At 38.8% G+C, this 14553-nt stretch overlaps 1 protein-coding gene and 1 long non-coding RNA gene across 2 annotated transcripts in view; both read right to left on the minus strand.

Moving 5' to 3' along the window:
• Positions 1-1424: 1424 nt before the first annotated feature.
• Positions 1425-14553, minus strand: part of LOC107075928 (CD48 antigen-like) — a 28719-nt gene continuing 15590 nt past the window's right edge. The window contains exons 3-6 of the mRNA XM_069188509.1: positions 6202-6534; positions 5164-5436; positions 4387-4501; positions 1425-2500 (exon numbers count right to left, since the gene is read on the minus strand). Of these exons, the coding sequence (XP_069044610.1) occupies positions 2473-2500; positions 4387-4501; positions 5164-5436; positions 6202-6534 (749 nt within the window). The 3' untranslated portion in view covers positions 1425-2472. The remainder of the gene's footprint in view (positions 2501-4386; positions 4502-5163; positions 5437-6201; positions 6535-14553) is intronic.
• Positions 8689-14510, minus strand: LOC138238159 (uncharacterized). Its single transcript, XR_011189298.1, has 3 exons — positions 14039-14510; positions 10369-10707; positions 8689-8801 (listed from the first exon to the last, which is right to left on the minus strand). It is a non-coding gene; the product is annotated as an uncharacterized lncRNA (long non-coding RNA).

Raw genomic sequence — 14553 nt, forward strand, 5'->3', positions numbered from 1 at the left:
ACCAGAAAGGAGAGATTGGTATTTAATTGTAGGAGATTGACTGGGCAATATTAGAGTCTTACCACTTTGCAAAATTCTTTATAAACAATTTTGACTTCTGATAATCTCACTCTTTTACTCTGTTAGAATATTACAACCAGAATTTCTTCATATAACAGCAGAGTTTATTAATAAACAAGCCTGATAAAATCCAAGTCTTTAGTGATCAAATAAAAAATGTATTTTTAAATATTGGTTATATTACCTTTAGTACCACCATAATTTGGAGGTTAGGTTATTAAACCATCAATAAGCTCTTTGCAGTACACTTTCCCAAATCATTCGAGGTCGACGAAGGCTCACCTGTTTCTTAAGATTTCCCTGATGTGGACTGCAATAACTATCAGACCCAAGATGAACAAGACAGTCTTTAAAAAACACAGTGAAAACCCCTCCGAGGAGCTGCTGAGACCCTCTGTGTATTATAGTAGTATGGAGGACATGCATATTAATGAGTTAAGCAATCTTTCATGGCAACACTGTAAAAGCCATTCTCCTCACTCAATACTAAGCACATACCATGTTTTTTTCAACTAGTATGTGCCTAGTTTTTCCATCAAGATTTGCTATCATGTAGTATTAAGGTTCCCAACCTTAATTCCTTACCTAGAATTACCAACTAGGTAATTCTTTTTGACCTAGTTGAACTCGGAATTTTCAGAGGCAACTGAAGCCTTTGATCAGCTTGTAAATAAATTCTGAGGTTAGAGATGAAATAGCCAACCTCTGCGAGCTGAGGGAAGGCAGCTTTCTGGAGTATGGTTTGTGTAATTATAAACAGTAAAGGTAAAATTCCAATATTCAATATAAAGGGTAAATATGTGGTTTTCATCCAAACTATGTAGTCAACTAAAGAATCAACCGAATTAGTTTTTTAGCTAGATGGAGCTTAGGGTCTTCCAAAGGCCTTTTACAGCTGATTACTCAAAATATTCAGCTCATTAAAAGTTAACAATAAAACACCTAAGAGACATGTTAGGAAGCATTTAACTTACAATTATAATGTAATTTATTGGATAATTAGACCAATTATGTAACTGTGATTTCATGTACAATTAAATCCAGCAGACACTAGGCTCTAGAGAAGGAGAGTTTGAGATCTCTGTTCTAGATCATTTTATAGATGAGCTCAATACTTTTGTATCAAAGCTGTAAGCTTAAAAAGTCAACAAGAGATATTCATGAGCAGGTTTGCTAAACTATGTAAAAGGATGTTTAGGCTCTATGTGGAGTTTTCCTGTAAGGACCAAAGTGATGCTTTTAAATGATCATTTGGATCTTCATTCTCAGTTTTATCTAAAGATAAGGAAACTTTCATACTTATATTTAAATACCCCTCTTCAATAAAATAAAAACAGTTTTCCAAAGAAATATATTCTCAGTTTTTATTTAGGAACTGCATGATAACAGTTGTGTTCATTTTCCAAAACAGTACTGTTATATTACTGCTGCTGTAGTTTTTCTCAGCAAACCCTGAGGGCAGAGTAACTGACTGTCCCAGAGTGCCGTTCAGCACCAATGGGGAGGCGCCACTGATAGACACCTGACACACTGGAGTGGCAAGAAGTGAGCTTTTTAACACTTCTTTTTAATGCAACAAAAATATGTTACAATAGACAATACAATTGATTAAATAGTTTTTCACAACATTAGTTTAAAAAGTAGTTGTACTTCAAAAGTAGTTTAATGTTTTTCATCTAAGGCCTTTTTAAAACAAGCTTAATAAAAACAGTTATAGAACATTTGTGATAATGGGAGAACTACTTTTTATGACTAAACACATTAATCAGCTCAAATTAATGTAGTTCGACTTTTGCATACAGTTAAGGAAAATAACAAAGGAAAATGGCTTGACCAGTTTCTATATGACATGCTACTAAAGTCACTATATGTGTACTTAAATTTACAAATATCCATTTTTGTCTTATGTACTAAATATTTGAAAGTTCAGCATGGAAGTTTAAAGGAAAATAAACTTCTTACAGTACACATGAAAGTTAAGGACTTTTAGAGGTATTTGGCCTCTTTATTTCTATTCCCATGCATGCAGTATATACTGTAGGCAATAATGGCTCCTTATTCAAAATAGTTTATCATCTTTGAGAGGTTTAATGCATTGAGTCGAAAGGCTAAGACAGTATCAGAATACATATGCAATACATATGAGCCAGTAAAACAGTACTGCAAAAGGTTTGAAAAAGTGTTGCCTTTGAGAAAATGCATTGCAATTTGCTAGAATTTATATAATAATTCAATCACAGCTGATTGAATAGGATTATGAAGATGGCAGGATAAGGCTTTTTTTAACATGAAACGTGGCCACAGAAGGGTTTTCTCAAATTCTGTCCAGTGTTCCCTCTCTAAAGCAGACTAATGTGTCTAATTAAAAATAATTCTTAGAAAAGTTATATAGTGCTTCCCATAAGTTTTTCTTCATCTGCTCTTTACTTCTCCAGTTGATCTAAGAGAAAATAATAAAACACAGTTTTAAAACATTCTCATCACACCACTCCTCTTTCTCCTCTTCATCCCTGAAAATTGTATTAACACACAGAAGGTCCAGATTTCTGCAAGAACAGAATTTCCAAGAAAAGAACAAAATTTCATTTAAAGAGATCACCCAAATTAATACATTTTTACGCTATGTTTTTAGAATACAATAGCTATAACAATATTGCCACGTTGTCAAATAAATCCAGTTCCTGGAAATCTTTGAAGATTGAGCTATGAAGCTACAATATATCTTTTTTACAAAAGAGTTAACAAAGAATACTATGAATAACAATTAACAGAAAATATAGGTCTGTATTCTTGGTAATACCACCAGTAGTTCATCTTTAATTCAGACTCTTTTCTTATTTACAATCATTAACACTTGTTAAATTAGGATTATGAAGACTGCATCATAAGGATTCTTTTTGCATGAAACATTTGGCCATGAAAAGATTTTCATCTTTACTCAATTCCTGTCCAGTCTCCCCTCTCCAAAGCAGACTAATGTGTCTTAGACAGAATTTAAAAAAAAAGTGATATTGTGTTTCACACAAATAATTCTTAATCTCATCTTTACTTCTACAGTTTATCTGAGAAAAGAAAAAAACAGTTTTAAAACATTCTCATCATTTCATTATGATTCTCCTCTTGATCCCTGAAAATGGTCTGAACATACAGAAGATTCCAGATTTCTGCAAGAACAGAATTTCCAAGAAAATAACAAAATGCCACTTGAGCTGAGCAGAAGACTCAGCAGAGGTATTTGTCCTGTCTTGAAATGGAAGAGCTCAAGTGTTCACCAGGTGAGCCAGGAAGTCTCTAAGATGGATACCAAATGGGTCAGACTATGGCTGGGAGTAGATGTGCGCATGAACGTGTTTTTTACAGCCAAGGCTTAAGGTAATGTTTTTACAAAGATAATACCTCCTGACAAACACATGCTGTGAAGATGTCACCCTGTGTGGGATTGCATGGTGGCACACAGAATAGTTAATAAAAATAGAATGTTAGTCAATAAAACACTCAAATCCACTCAAATATGTATTTGTGTGTGAGTGGAGGGGTTATAGTCAGCTGAGGTACGAGTTTTTCTCTCACAATTATGAAATCTGCAGTGAATTTGGTCTGGTATGTTAGTTAAAGCACTAGATACCTTACTATGGTTCAGTGGTTTTATCATTGAACACAGTGCCAAAGAGCACAGCTATTATTTAGCTGTAGTAAAAGACTAACAGAGTGGTGGCTCTGTGGCTAAGGATTTGTGCTCATGACTGAAAGTTTGCTGGTTCAAATCCCATGACTAGCAGAGAAGTTCTACTCTGTTTGGCCCCTGAGCAAGACCCTTCACCCCAACTGTTTCAGGGGTGCTGTATAATGGCTGACCCTGTGATCTGACCCGAAGCTTCTTTCTCTGTCTGTGTGTCTCATGGAGAGCAAGCTGGGGTATGTGAACAGGCAAATTCCTAATACAAGAAATTTTATGCGGCCAATACAGTGATCATATAATTTTAACCATAGATAGGATATTTTGTCATCTCTGTTCACTAGTTACATCACTAGTAACTAAGTAACAGGGGCTACTTTGTCAGTAGCCCCTGTTACTTAGGCTACTGACGAAGAACTATAGCTCTGTCACTGATCTGACTTTTAAGAGGAGGCAAATTAGTGGGAAGTGTCCTTTAGATGTTGCAAACTTAACATAATGTATAGAATGATTTTCAGATACTCTTGTTGTTAAGTAAAATTCAATCTTATTTTGGACATCTTAAATAAGAATCCTCCCTGTCTTTAAAATCGCATGTTAAAAGCTCACTGAGCATTTTTCAGTGCATGTAGAGTCCAATGAAGGCTCACCTGTCCCTCAGGATCTCCCTGACATGGACTCCAATGACAGCAGAGATCATGATGATCAGACCCAAGCTGAACAGGACTGTCTTCAACAAACATATTGAGAATCCTGTATTGGAATCTAGAACAAAAATAAAATCTCATTATGCAAAGGGCATCTGGGGTCTGGCACAAACTCCCCAGCCATATTTTTAAGATGGTTCCCCGAGATCCTTCAATAAATACCTGGAAATTTATTCTTAATCGGTAAGCAAAACAAGCTAAAAGATGTTCTTTCTCTTATAATGTCATGTTTACCTATTAGTTAATAGGTGGATTTCAGTACAGAAATCCTATATACTGAGATCAATGCAAATGTTAGGAACACAAATATTGAGTCGGCAATAAACTGTCTTGTGTCTTTAAACTGTCTTGTGTGATGGCTCCTGGTGGTCAGTTTTTATTTTCCATTGATGTCTAATGTTCATCCTGTCCTGTGTGACAACTAAAATGTTGTGTCTCCTTTCTTTTCAGCATGGAATAAACTTTTACCTGTTCCTACATATACTGTATACAGTATATTCATACATTGTAGTGTTCTTCTTTAAACTGTTGTACTGCACTGTACTTTGTGATATTTTGCTTCCTGTTTTGGAAACATATTTTTGGAGATTACATAACTATTTTTTTTAACTGATGTCTCTCCTTGGTGGTGTGATTTGAAATTGAAAATGAAAACAATCATTCACACGGCATTCACCATTGTTAATCTAAGGATTCTCACTGGGTGATCAGTTGACTAACCTTGTGTGTAGCACTTATTAGCATCTACAGTCGCAGACCGGCTGCTAACTGGATTGGAGGCCACACAGGTGTAGGTAAGATCACCGTCTGTGGGATGAAGCACCAGCTTCTTGGCTGCACTGCCCAGCTGCTCTGGGTTCTTACTCCCGTCTCTCAGCCAGTGAACCTTGACATCAGTGCCTCCCGTCACATTGCAGTGCAACGTCAGATTGCAGGATGTGTTTTGCTCCCCGTAGCTCTTCTCATGATGGATTTGAACTCCTCTGATCTTCTCTATTAGGGAATAAGTCATCAGAGCATTTTCACAATGAGCCACTGAAGAATGTGCTTGCACTAACAAATTATTTTCTATATATCCAAAAACTTGAATTTACACCTGTCAGAGAATTCATAGTGTAATAGGACACAACTATATTAGGTGGAGCGGTGGCATTCTGGCTAAAGATCTGTGCCTGTGGCTGGAAGGTTGCTACAGTAGTTCAAATTCTGCGGCTGGCAGAGGAATCCTACTCCATTGGGCCCCTGAGCAAGGCCCTTAACCTCAGCTGCTCCAGGGGTGCTATATAAATGGTTGACCCTGTGCTCTGACCCCAAGCTTCTCTCACCCTGTCTGTGTGTCTTATAGAGAGCAAGCTGGGGCATGGGAAAAGACAAATTCCTAATGCAAGAAATTGTATATGGCCAATAAAGTGATCTTACCTTATCATATGTTACCCCTTAAAATGAAAATAACCTGGGTCACAAGTCACTTTTGATAAAAATGGGTCTGAACAATTGAATTTGTTCAAAGACTATTTACCGAAAAGGGGTATATAATTTTAAAAACCTCAAAATGTACCTAACTTTTGACTAGGATACCTATAGCTCTGAACCTCTTGTTACATACTGTATGGCAATGATATCACACCCTTAATCTCTGGGAGTCGTTGTAGTTATTATTATATTGATTGCACCTAAATTATTTTTTGTACCAAAGGAAATGTCCTAATCAGCATGCAGTTTTTGGCAGTACTGGTGAATTAAGGAAGCATATCTTACCATAAACCCGAAGAGTAACTCTGTGCTCTGGGAAGGACCCTGATCCGGTTCCACTGAACACATATTCTCCTTCATCTTCTCCTCTCAGGGGGCTGACAGTTAAAGACCCATCTGTTGGACTCACAGTGAGTCGGCCTTTAAAATCATTGCTCTCAAGAGACTTCACCTGATTAAAGAACTGGATGACATATTCCCTGTTTCTCTCCCACTGTACGATATCTGGATTGACAGAGTTGTAGGTTTTCTCATCCACACCTGAAGGAAGGACAACTGACTGTCCCAGTGTTCCATTCACCACCAAGGAGTGGGACACTTTGACTGGTAGCTGAAAAACTGAGAACATATATTTGTATATATTTTACAGTCAGGCTCATTGAATAAACTGCCTGACTCCCGAATTGACCAGCATACTGACCGACTGGTAAATATTTGTTTCTCTGTTCCATTTTAATACTATGCAATATTGGAAAATGTGAAAACATTACATTATTTCAGAAAAGCCTAAAACCTACCCACTTTTCTCCTTGCCTGGCTGCTCAGTTAGGAGGGACAGCCAGGTGTTGTCATGATCGTAAGTCCCTCCTCTTAAGGGCGCTCCGGCTCTTTCTTGTTTGTGTTGATTTTCCTGTACCTGACTCCTATCCAGCTCCTCCCTACAAAAACCAGACGCTCCTACCATTCCAGGCTCAGCTTTGGAAGCCCGGCTACCAGTGAGTGCAGGAGTGGCCCGAGGGCACAGGCTTCAACACGGCGTCCTGACCATCTGGGTCTGGGGCTTGAGGTGCCTGGCCCCGTTACCCCTTTTTTAGCCCCCCGACCCTTCACCGGATCCCGCTCCGGCTTTTAACATTTTTAACATCAGTCATGGATGGATTACCTGGCTCTGAACCTCTTGTTCACCCTGGCTTCCCCTATGGACTCCCTTTGGACTCCCTACGGACTCCCTTTGGACTTGTTTGCCTTGGCCACGCCTCCGTGAGCACCAGCCCACCGTCGTCACGCCCCCCTGTTCTTCTACCGGCCCCGCTCCTAGTTTTCTCTACTCCATGTTTTTTGCACTCCCATCCGGATTCTATCGTCTGCATAGGTTCCTGATCTGTGCTTCGTGACAGGTGTAGGCTGTATCTTCGATACAATACGATAGACTTTAGACAGTACTTCTTAATGATCAACTTCATTAAGGACTCAAAGGGATATTCAGGGTTTTTAACTGTTTTATAGGCTGATCCTGATTTGTGGTATTCCATAGCTTTATCTCTGAGCCCGGCAATGTACTGGCATCCTAGCCAGGGTATATCCAGGGTATTGGACTAAGTTGCAATTGGAGATAGCTGAATGAATATCTACAACTGATGTAAAACTAATGGAATAGACCCGTTACCTCTTCCAAGTGGAAACATGTAAATGTTGAATAGTAGGGGGCCCAGTATCGAGCCCTGAGGAACACCAGACTTAAAGAACCCAACTTTAGAACAGAAACTCTGAAGAGAAACAAAGTGTCGATGATCAGTAAGGCAAGAGTTAAACAATTTAAGGGCAACGTCAGAAACTCCAAATGCAGTCACAAGACAAGAAAGTATGATGTCTTGGTTAACAGTGTCAAAAGCAGCACTGACCTCAAGAAGGATAGGGATAGAGAACCAGTATCAGAGGACATAAGAAAATGATTAGTGACTTTAACACTAACCAGTTAAAGGGCAGTTTCTGTGCTGTGGAATTGTCTGAAACCAGACTTGAAGGGTTCAAAAATGTTGTTTGCAATAAGATGGTTGCTTCATTGAATTGCAACAGCACGTTACAAAATCTTATGGAAAAGACATTAGCTATTGATTAATTTTTATTTAGATTTCCATTTAAGATAAATGAAACAGGAAACAAAAATTCCAATGTCATTTTACAAAAAAGTCATTTCCTTTAAACTGTAGTCATGTGAACAATATATCAAAATAAAAAATCTAAAAATCTACTCTAAACAATGTGTAAAAATATTAATCGGACAGTTTTGTTCTGATTCAAAGGGACAACAGAGTTGAGCTGTGTCTCTGTGTGACCAGTTGATCATTTAATGGTTTCAGTCACCCTTAGTTTCTGTGTAGTTTCTCCCTCTTCCTCACACATATTCCTGTTAAAAAATGAAACATTTACACAAGGCGCCATCGTACATGACATCTTCATGAAATCTGTTTATCAATGCAGATACTGTCAGACAGGGGCGTTAAATCAGTTAAAGCTTGCAGTTCAGAAGAAATGAGAAAAAAATTAAGAAAAAAAACTGACTGACAATGTAGCAGTCCATTTCCTTTTGTTTAAGTAGGGCAACTATTTGTTCTGTAATAACACGAGATATATATAATCGTTATAGGAGTATATATAAGAGATCGTATAAGTTTTAATTAATACAGAAGGCAAATCAATACCCCCAAAACTCCAACAGCTTCCTAATTTATATATATATAATATGACAAATATTCACCTGTTTTTGATGGTCTTTCGGATATAGATTGTAATAAAAACAGACAGCGTGATGACCACACCCACAGAAAACGAGATCAGTTTCAGCAGGCATAGTGAAATCCCAATTCGATCCATGCTGGTAATTTCTAACAGAGAAGAGGATTGTCCTTAGTAGGCATGTAAAATACCTTGCTTCGTCTTACTTTATCCCTCTCACAGTATCGGTCACGTTCGTAAACCCCTCCTCTTAAGGACGCTCCAGCCCTTCCTTGTTCTTTACTCATCTCCCCACACCTGCTCCCTGTTCCAGCCCCCTTTTCAGTTCCCCTTAAAAGCCAGACTCTGTTCTGGGCTCTGCATTGGTTTCCGTACCAGGTGAGTCCGGGACCTGGAAGCGCCTCGTCCCATCAAGCTTTTAAGTTCCTTTTTCTGCCGGTTCCAACCTGGTTCCTGTTTTAATTCTGTTCATCTTGGATAGATCGCCCGGTTTCAGATTTTCACCTTCTCTTGGATTCCCCCTTGGACTTATTTCTGGATTGTTTGCCTCGGCCACACCTCCCCCAAACACCAGCGCACCATGGACAGGCCCCCTGTTTTCACTCCTGACTCCCGCATGCTTTTCCCCCATGTTTTCCTCACTTTACCCCAGATCGTGTCGTCTGCATAGGGTCCTGAAAGAACGCTTTCGTTACAGTATCCAGAACACACAGTAACTCAGCATTACGTATATCAGACAAATGAGATGGAAACAGCCTTTTGGTTAGTGGAATCTAGTGCTGCTGTCAGTAATTACTTATATCCCTCCCACTTTCTCCTGCACAGCATATTTTCAACTTTTATAATAATCGTATGTGTACAGTACTTTCCATCCCAAAGGATGAATCGGTGCTGCAACTCTGTGAAAAGCGGATGCAACAACACTGAAGACAAAACTGTATTAAAACAGAGAATGCCCAACCTGTGTACCTTGTGGTTAGGAAATAATTGAAGAGTCTGATTTAATTGTAATGAAATATTAAAGTAGGGAGCTGTGTCAGCATGTGTAGGCTGCGAGGGAACAAGAAAAGGTTTATTCCATGTTGACACTCCCGAAGAAGGATCCACTGTCTTCTCTTTTCAGCATGGAATAAACCTTTACTCATTTCTTCATTAAACATTAAAGATATTTACTCCAAGGTAGGAGTAATGTGATCGCTTTTACAACTTCTACCAAGAGGCCAGCAGCCATACCACTCTGCAACTCACAACTGGCAACCCACTGAAGCTAAGCGGGTGTGAGCCTGGTCAGTACCTGGATGGGAGACCTCCTGGGAAAAACTAAGGTTGCTACTGGAAGAGGTGTTAGTGGGGCCAGCAGGGGGCGCTCACCCTGTAGTCCATGTTGGTCCTAATGCCCCAGTAGAGTTACCAATCATGGCCTCTTAATAATCCCCATCTATTAACTGACTTCATTTCTCTGCTCTCCTCCCCACTGATAGCTGATGTGTATGAGTGTCCTGGCACACTATGACTGCCATTGCATCATCCAGGTGGATGCTGCACATTAGTGGTGGTGGTGGAGGGGAGTCCCCATTACCTGAGTGGTGTGTCCAGAAAAGAGCTATATAAGTATAAATTATTATTATTTATTCCTTCATTCATTTCAATACCTTTAGTTTCTTTCTATGTTGGATATATAATCAGTACAAATAAAGAAATAAAGAAAGCTCTTACCGTTCACCTGAAGGTTAATGATCTTTGGAGGGATCTCCCTTCCTGTTTTTAATAACCCCCCAAATATGTATGTTCCAGAGTCATCCAGGCGTAACTGAGTCAGTGTTAAATCCCCGTTCAGATCACTCATCTGTATCCTCCCCCTGAACTGAGGGGGGAAATCTGTATTTGTTTTTCTTCGTCCGGGCTTTTCTGCAATAAGTTTTCCTTCGTACATCCAATCCATCATGACCACGCCGTCAGCAGAAACATTTAACAGACATGAAGGCAGGGTGACTGATCCTCCCACAGTGCCTGTGACATTCGCTTGAGCAGACACTGGCAGGGGCAGATTGACACCTCAGGGAGAAACAAGCAAATGTTGTTTAATTCTAAAAGCAATTTTGAACTTAAAGCTCATTTAACTTACAGTACATTTTACCCACCTTGATAGCCTCAGGAGAGGATGTTATTTAGATTATTATTCATAATAGCCATAGCCAGCAGCCATATCACTCTGCAACTCACAGCTGCCAGCCCCATTGGAGCTCAGCAGGTGTGAGCCTGGTCAGTACCTGGATGGGAGACCTCCTGGGAAAAACTAAGGTTGCTGCTGGAAGAGGTGTTAGTGGTGCCAGCAGGGGGCGCTCACCCTGTGGTCCATGTGGGTCTTAATGCCCCAGTATAGTGAGGGGGATGAGATGTAAAACCGAGGTCCTGACTCTCTGTGGTCATTAAAAATCCCAGGGTGTTTCTCGAAAAGAGTAGGGGTGTAACCCCGGTGTCCTGGCCAAATTTCCAATTGGCCCTTACCAATCATGGCCTCCTAATAATCCCCATTTCAGAACTGGCTTCATTCCTCTGCTCTCCTCCCCACTGATAACTGATGTGTGGTGAGCGTTCTGGCGCACTATGGCTGCCGTCACATCATCCAGGTGGGGCTGCACATTGGTGGTGGTGGAGGGGATCCCCATTACCTGCAAAGCGCTTTGAGTGGAGTGTCCAGAAAAGCGCTATATAAGTGTAAGCAATTATTATTATTATCATCATATTTTCCTCTCAGATGATATAGACTGGGATACTGAGTGGCATAATGTTAATTATCAATTTAGAGCTATAAATAAGAAACTGCTTCAGTAAAAAAATTTAAACAGACTCTATTATACCCCAGAAAAATTGAAAAGGATGAAGTGTCACAATACAGGAGTGTGTTCCAAATGTAATACACATAAAGGATCACTATTGCACTTATTATGGTATTGTCAGCACATACTGTCATTCTGGACCTCCATGGTGAGGAAAGCTCTCAGGCACCAATATATCTCTTCCACTTACTCCCATTACATGTATCCTTGGTGATTTATCAAAGGTTAAAGTAGCAATTCAATATAAAAGTACTTTTTTGACTCTCTGTATTGATATTGTGGACTATAGGAAACATCAGGGAGGAGACCACATCCCTATTTAAAACAATGGGACTTCAGTGGAGAGGGTCAGCAGTTGTAAGTTCCTGGGAGTTAACATCTCAGAGGACTTAACCTGGACCCACCACACCAACATCGTGGTCAAGACAGCCTGTTCTTTTTCAACTAAAGAAGTTCGGCATGCCGTCACATATCTAGGCCAGCTTCTACAGGTGCACTATTGAGAGCATCCTGACTGGTTTCATCACTGCCTGGTATGGGAGCTGCTCCGCACGGGATCGCAAAGTACTGCAGAGGGTGGTGAAGTCAGCACAGCTTATCACCAGCTGTGAGCTACCAAACATCCAGGATATCTACTCAGCTAGATGTCTTAAGAAGGCCAGGTCCATTCTCAAGGACCCCAGTCATCCCAGTCACAAACTGTTTTCCCTCCTACCTTCCGGTAAACGGTACCAAAGCATTCAGTCCAACAGACTACAGAACAGCTTCTACCTCCAGGCAATAAGACTGCTAAATAGCCAACCTGCAGCTCCTTTAGCAAATCACCTGTAATGGTTACATGGACACACAGTTTACACTGTATTCAGCATAATTGCACTACTTGTATATATTGCACACACCATGGACACATAACAGCTCTACTCATATTGAGTTTTATTCCATTTAAAAAATGTAACCTTAGTTTTGTGATTTTTGTGATTCTTGTGATTCTTGTGATTTTTGTGAGCTCGCAGAAAAAGACATTTCATTGCCAGCAACTACTGCTGCACGCTGTATTGTTGTGCATTTGATAAATAAACTTTGACTTGACTTATTGCTAAAAAAACAATATTGCGAAAATGGGTGGACAGTACAGGACCGTCGTACAAAGAATGGTTTAAAGAGGCTGTTTCACAAGTTAAATCTGAAAAGATTTCATATAATTTACAGGGGAAACTTAGAGACTATAGGAATGTTTGGGGCCCATTAGAGATATACTTGAATGGCACTGGATGTTAAGAATATTAGTAGGAAGTCTTAGATTTTTTTTTTGTGAATGTATGTTTTTTTTTGTTATTTTCTAAGAAGAACAAAAATGAAAGAGTGAAAAAATAAATAAATAAATAAAATTAAAGATGTCCTCCAAAGTTGGGGGGGTGGAGGTGGGTTAAAAAATAAGAAAAAAATGATTTTCCTGTTTTTTAACAAAAACAAGACTTACAGAACTGTTATATTCTCTTGATTTTGATCAGAATTTTAGTAACAGAAGTTGAGCAATAATAATAATACTTTCATGGTCATCCTAAAATGTGTACTTTAATTTTTACTACTGAATAGAAATTCCAAAGGCTTTCTGTTCCCAAATGGAGGGCACGTTTATAATAATACAACCTGTAGTTAAAACACATTTGGAGAGTTTCTTAAGGAAATACATAAGTTAACTATTTTCCTGCATGTAAAAAATGATTTTTAGTCTGCTGTCACATTCCTTTCAAATCACAAAACATGCTAGTGATATTTTTTCCAAGAGAAACATTTTTAATGTTTTTAATTTTAATTTTCATTTTAAAGCATAATGCAACTTGAAGATAAAAGTATTTAGGACTAATTAGAAATGGGAGAACTACTTTTTTTTTCAAGAAGTTACTGTATATCTCTTATAAATCGCGAGGTCATGTGAAAAGCCTTAATATGAAAATTAATATGAGACTTGTGCCAAATACATGTACCTTCACACAGAGGATATTTCAGCTGAAGCTTCTAAAGAAGCAAACCCTGTGGAACACTGATAAATTTAAAAAGAAATGTAATGAAACTTAACCTGTTAAGTTTTCCATATCTAGATAACCACATTAAAACTGCATTTCTCCCTGTATAAGGAATTGAACAAAACATGATTAAATAGATCTGATATATTTTGTGTATATGTATATGTATATGTATATGTACTGTATATGTGTATATGCGCTATTAAAACTGACATCATTGAATAATAACTGCTTTTATGCACAAAGCAGTGTCTTTAAAAAGAAGGCTGATATGAAGGGAAAATCTCATTCATAATTGGAAAGACAGACATCAAGAATGCAAGGACTTATTCACTAAATAGCAAACATTGAGGGGAAAAAATTAATTTGAGATTCGTATCATTTTAACAGACTTAATTTCTTGCACGGTGCTTGATACATTATGATTTTACACTAGAACACGAGAAAAGTACACATCTCCATGTCACTAACCCACAGCAAATCTCTGTGCATTAGGAGTACAGGTTGTGGGTCACTTACCCAGCAGAAGAAGACAGACTGACAGTGCATGTGTGAGATATGGGAATCCTCCAACTCCACACATTCTGTACATACAAACAGATCAAACAAAGCCTCTTCAACTGAATATTCACGTTTGGAATGCAGAATGAGCCTGAAAGGTTCCTCTTTAGTTCTGTTTTACTCCAGTGAAAAAACTGCTTTTAAAATTGGCTGTTTTAAAAGATGACTTGCAGCTCATTGCATTTCCTGTAATTGCCCTAAATGTGACTTCAAATTAAAGTTGAAGAATTAAAAATCATTGTTCAAGCACATCTTCTACAGCATGGGGGGGCAGAAAAGGTATATGAGGCTCTTGGCTTGTGTCTGACCTGCTCACTTCCTCTCAGTCTATGTGGTTTGCTTGTCTACAAGCAGAACAAATATTCATGTCCTTACAATAGAGAAGAACAATTTCTAAATAATTTCAGACTCCCCGCTTAACAAGGAGACTCTACAACTCCCTTACTGGTATATTGACAACTCTAGATACAACT

Source organism: Lepisosteus oculatus, chromosome 4, assembly GCF_040954835.1.
Source record: "Lepisosteus oculatus isolate fLepOcu1 chromosome 4, fLepOcu1.hap2, whole genome shotgun sequence".
Taxonomy (NCBI): Eukaryota; Metazoa; Chordata; class Actinopteri; order Semionotiformes; family Lepisosteidae; genus Lepisosteus; species Lepisosteus oculatus.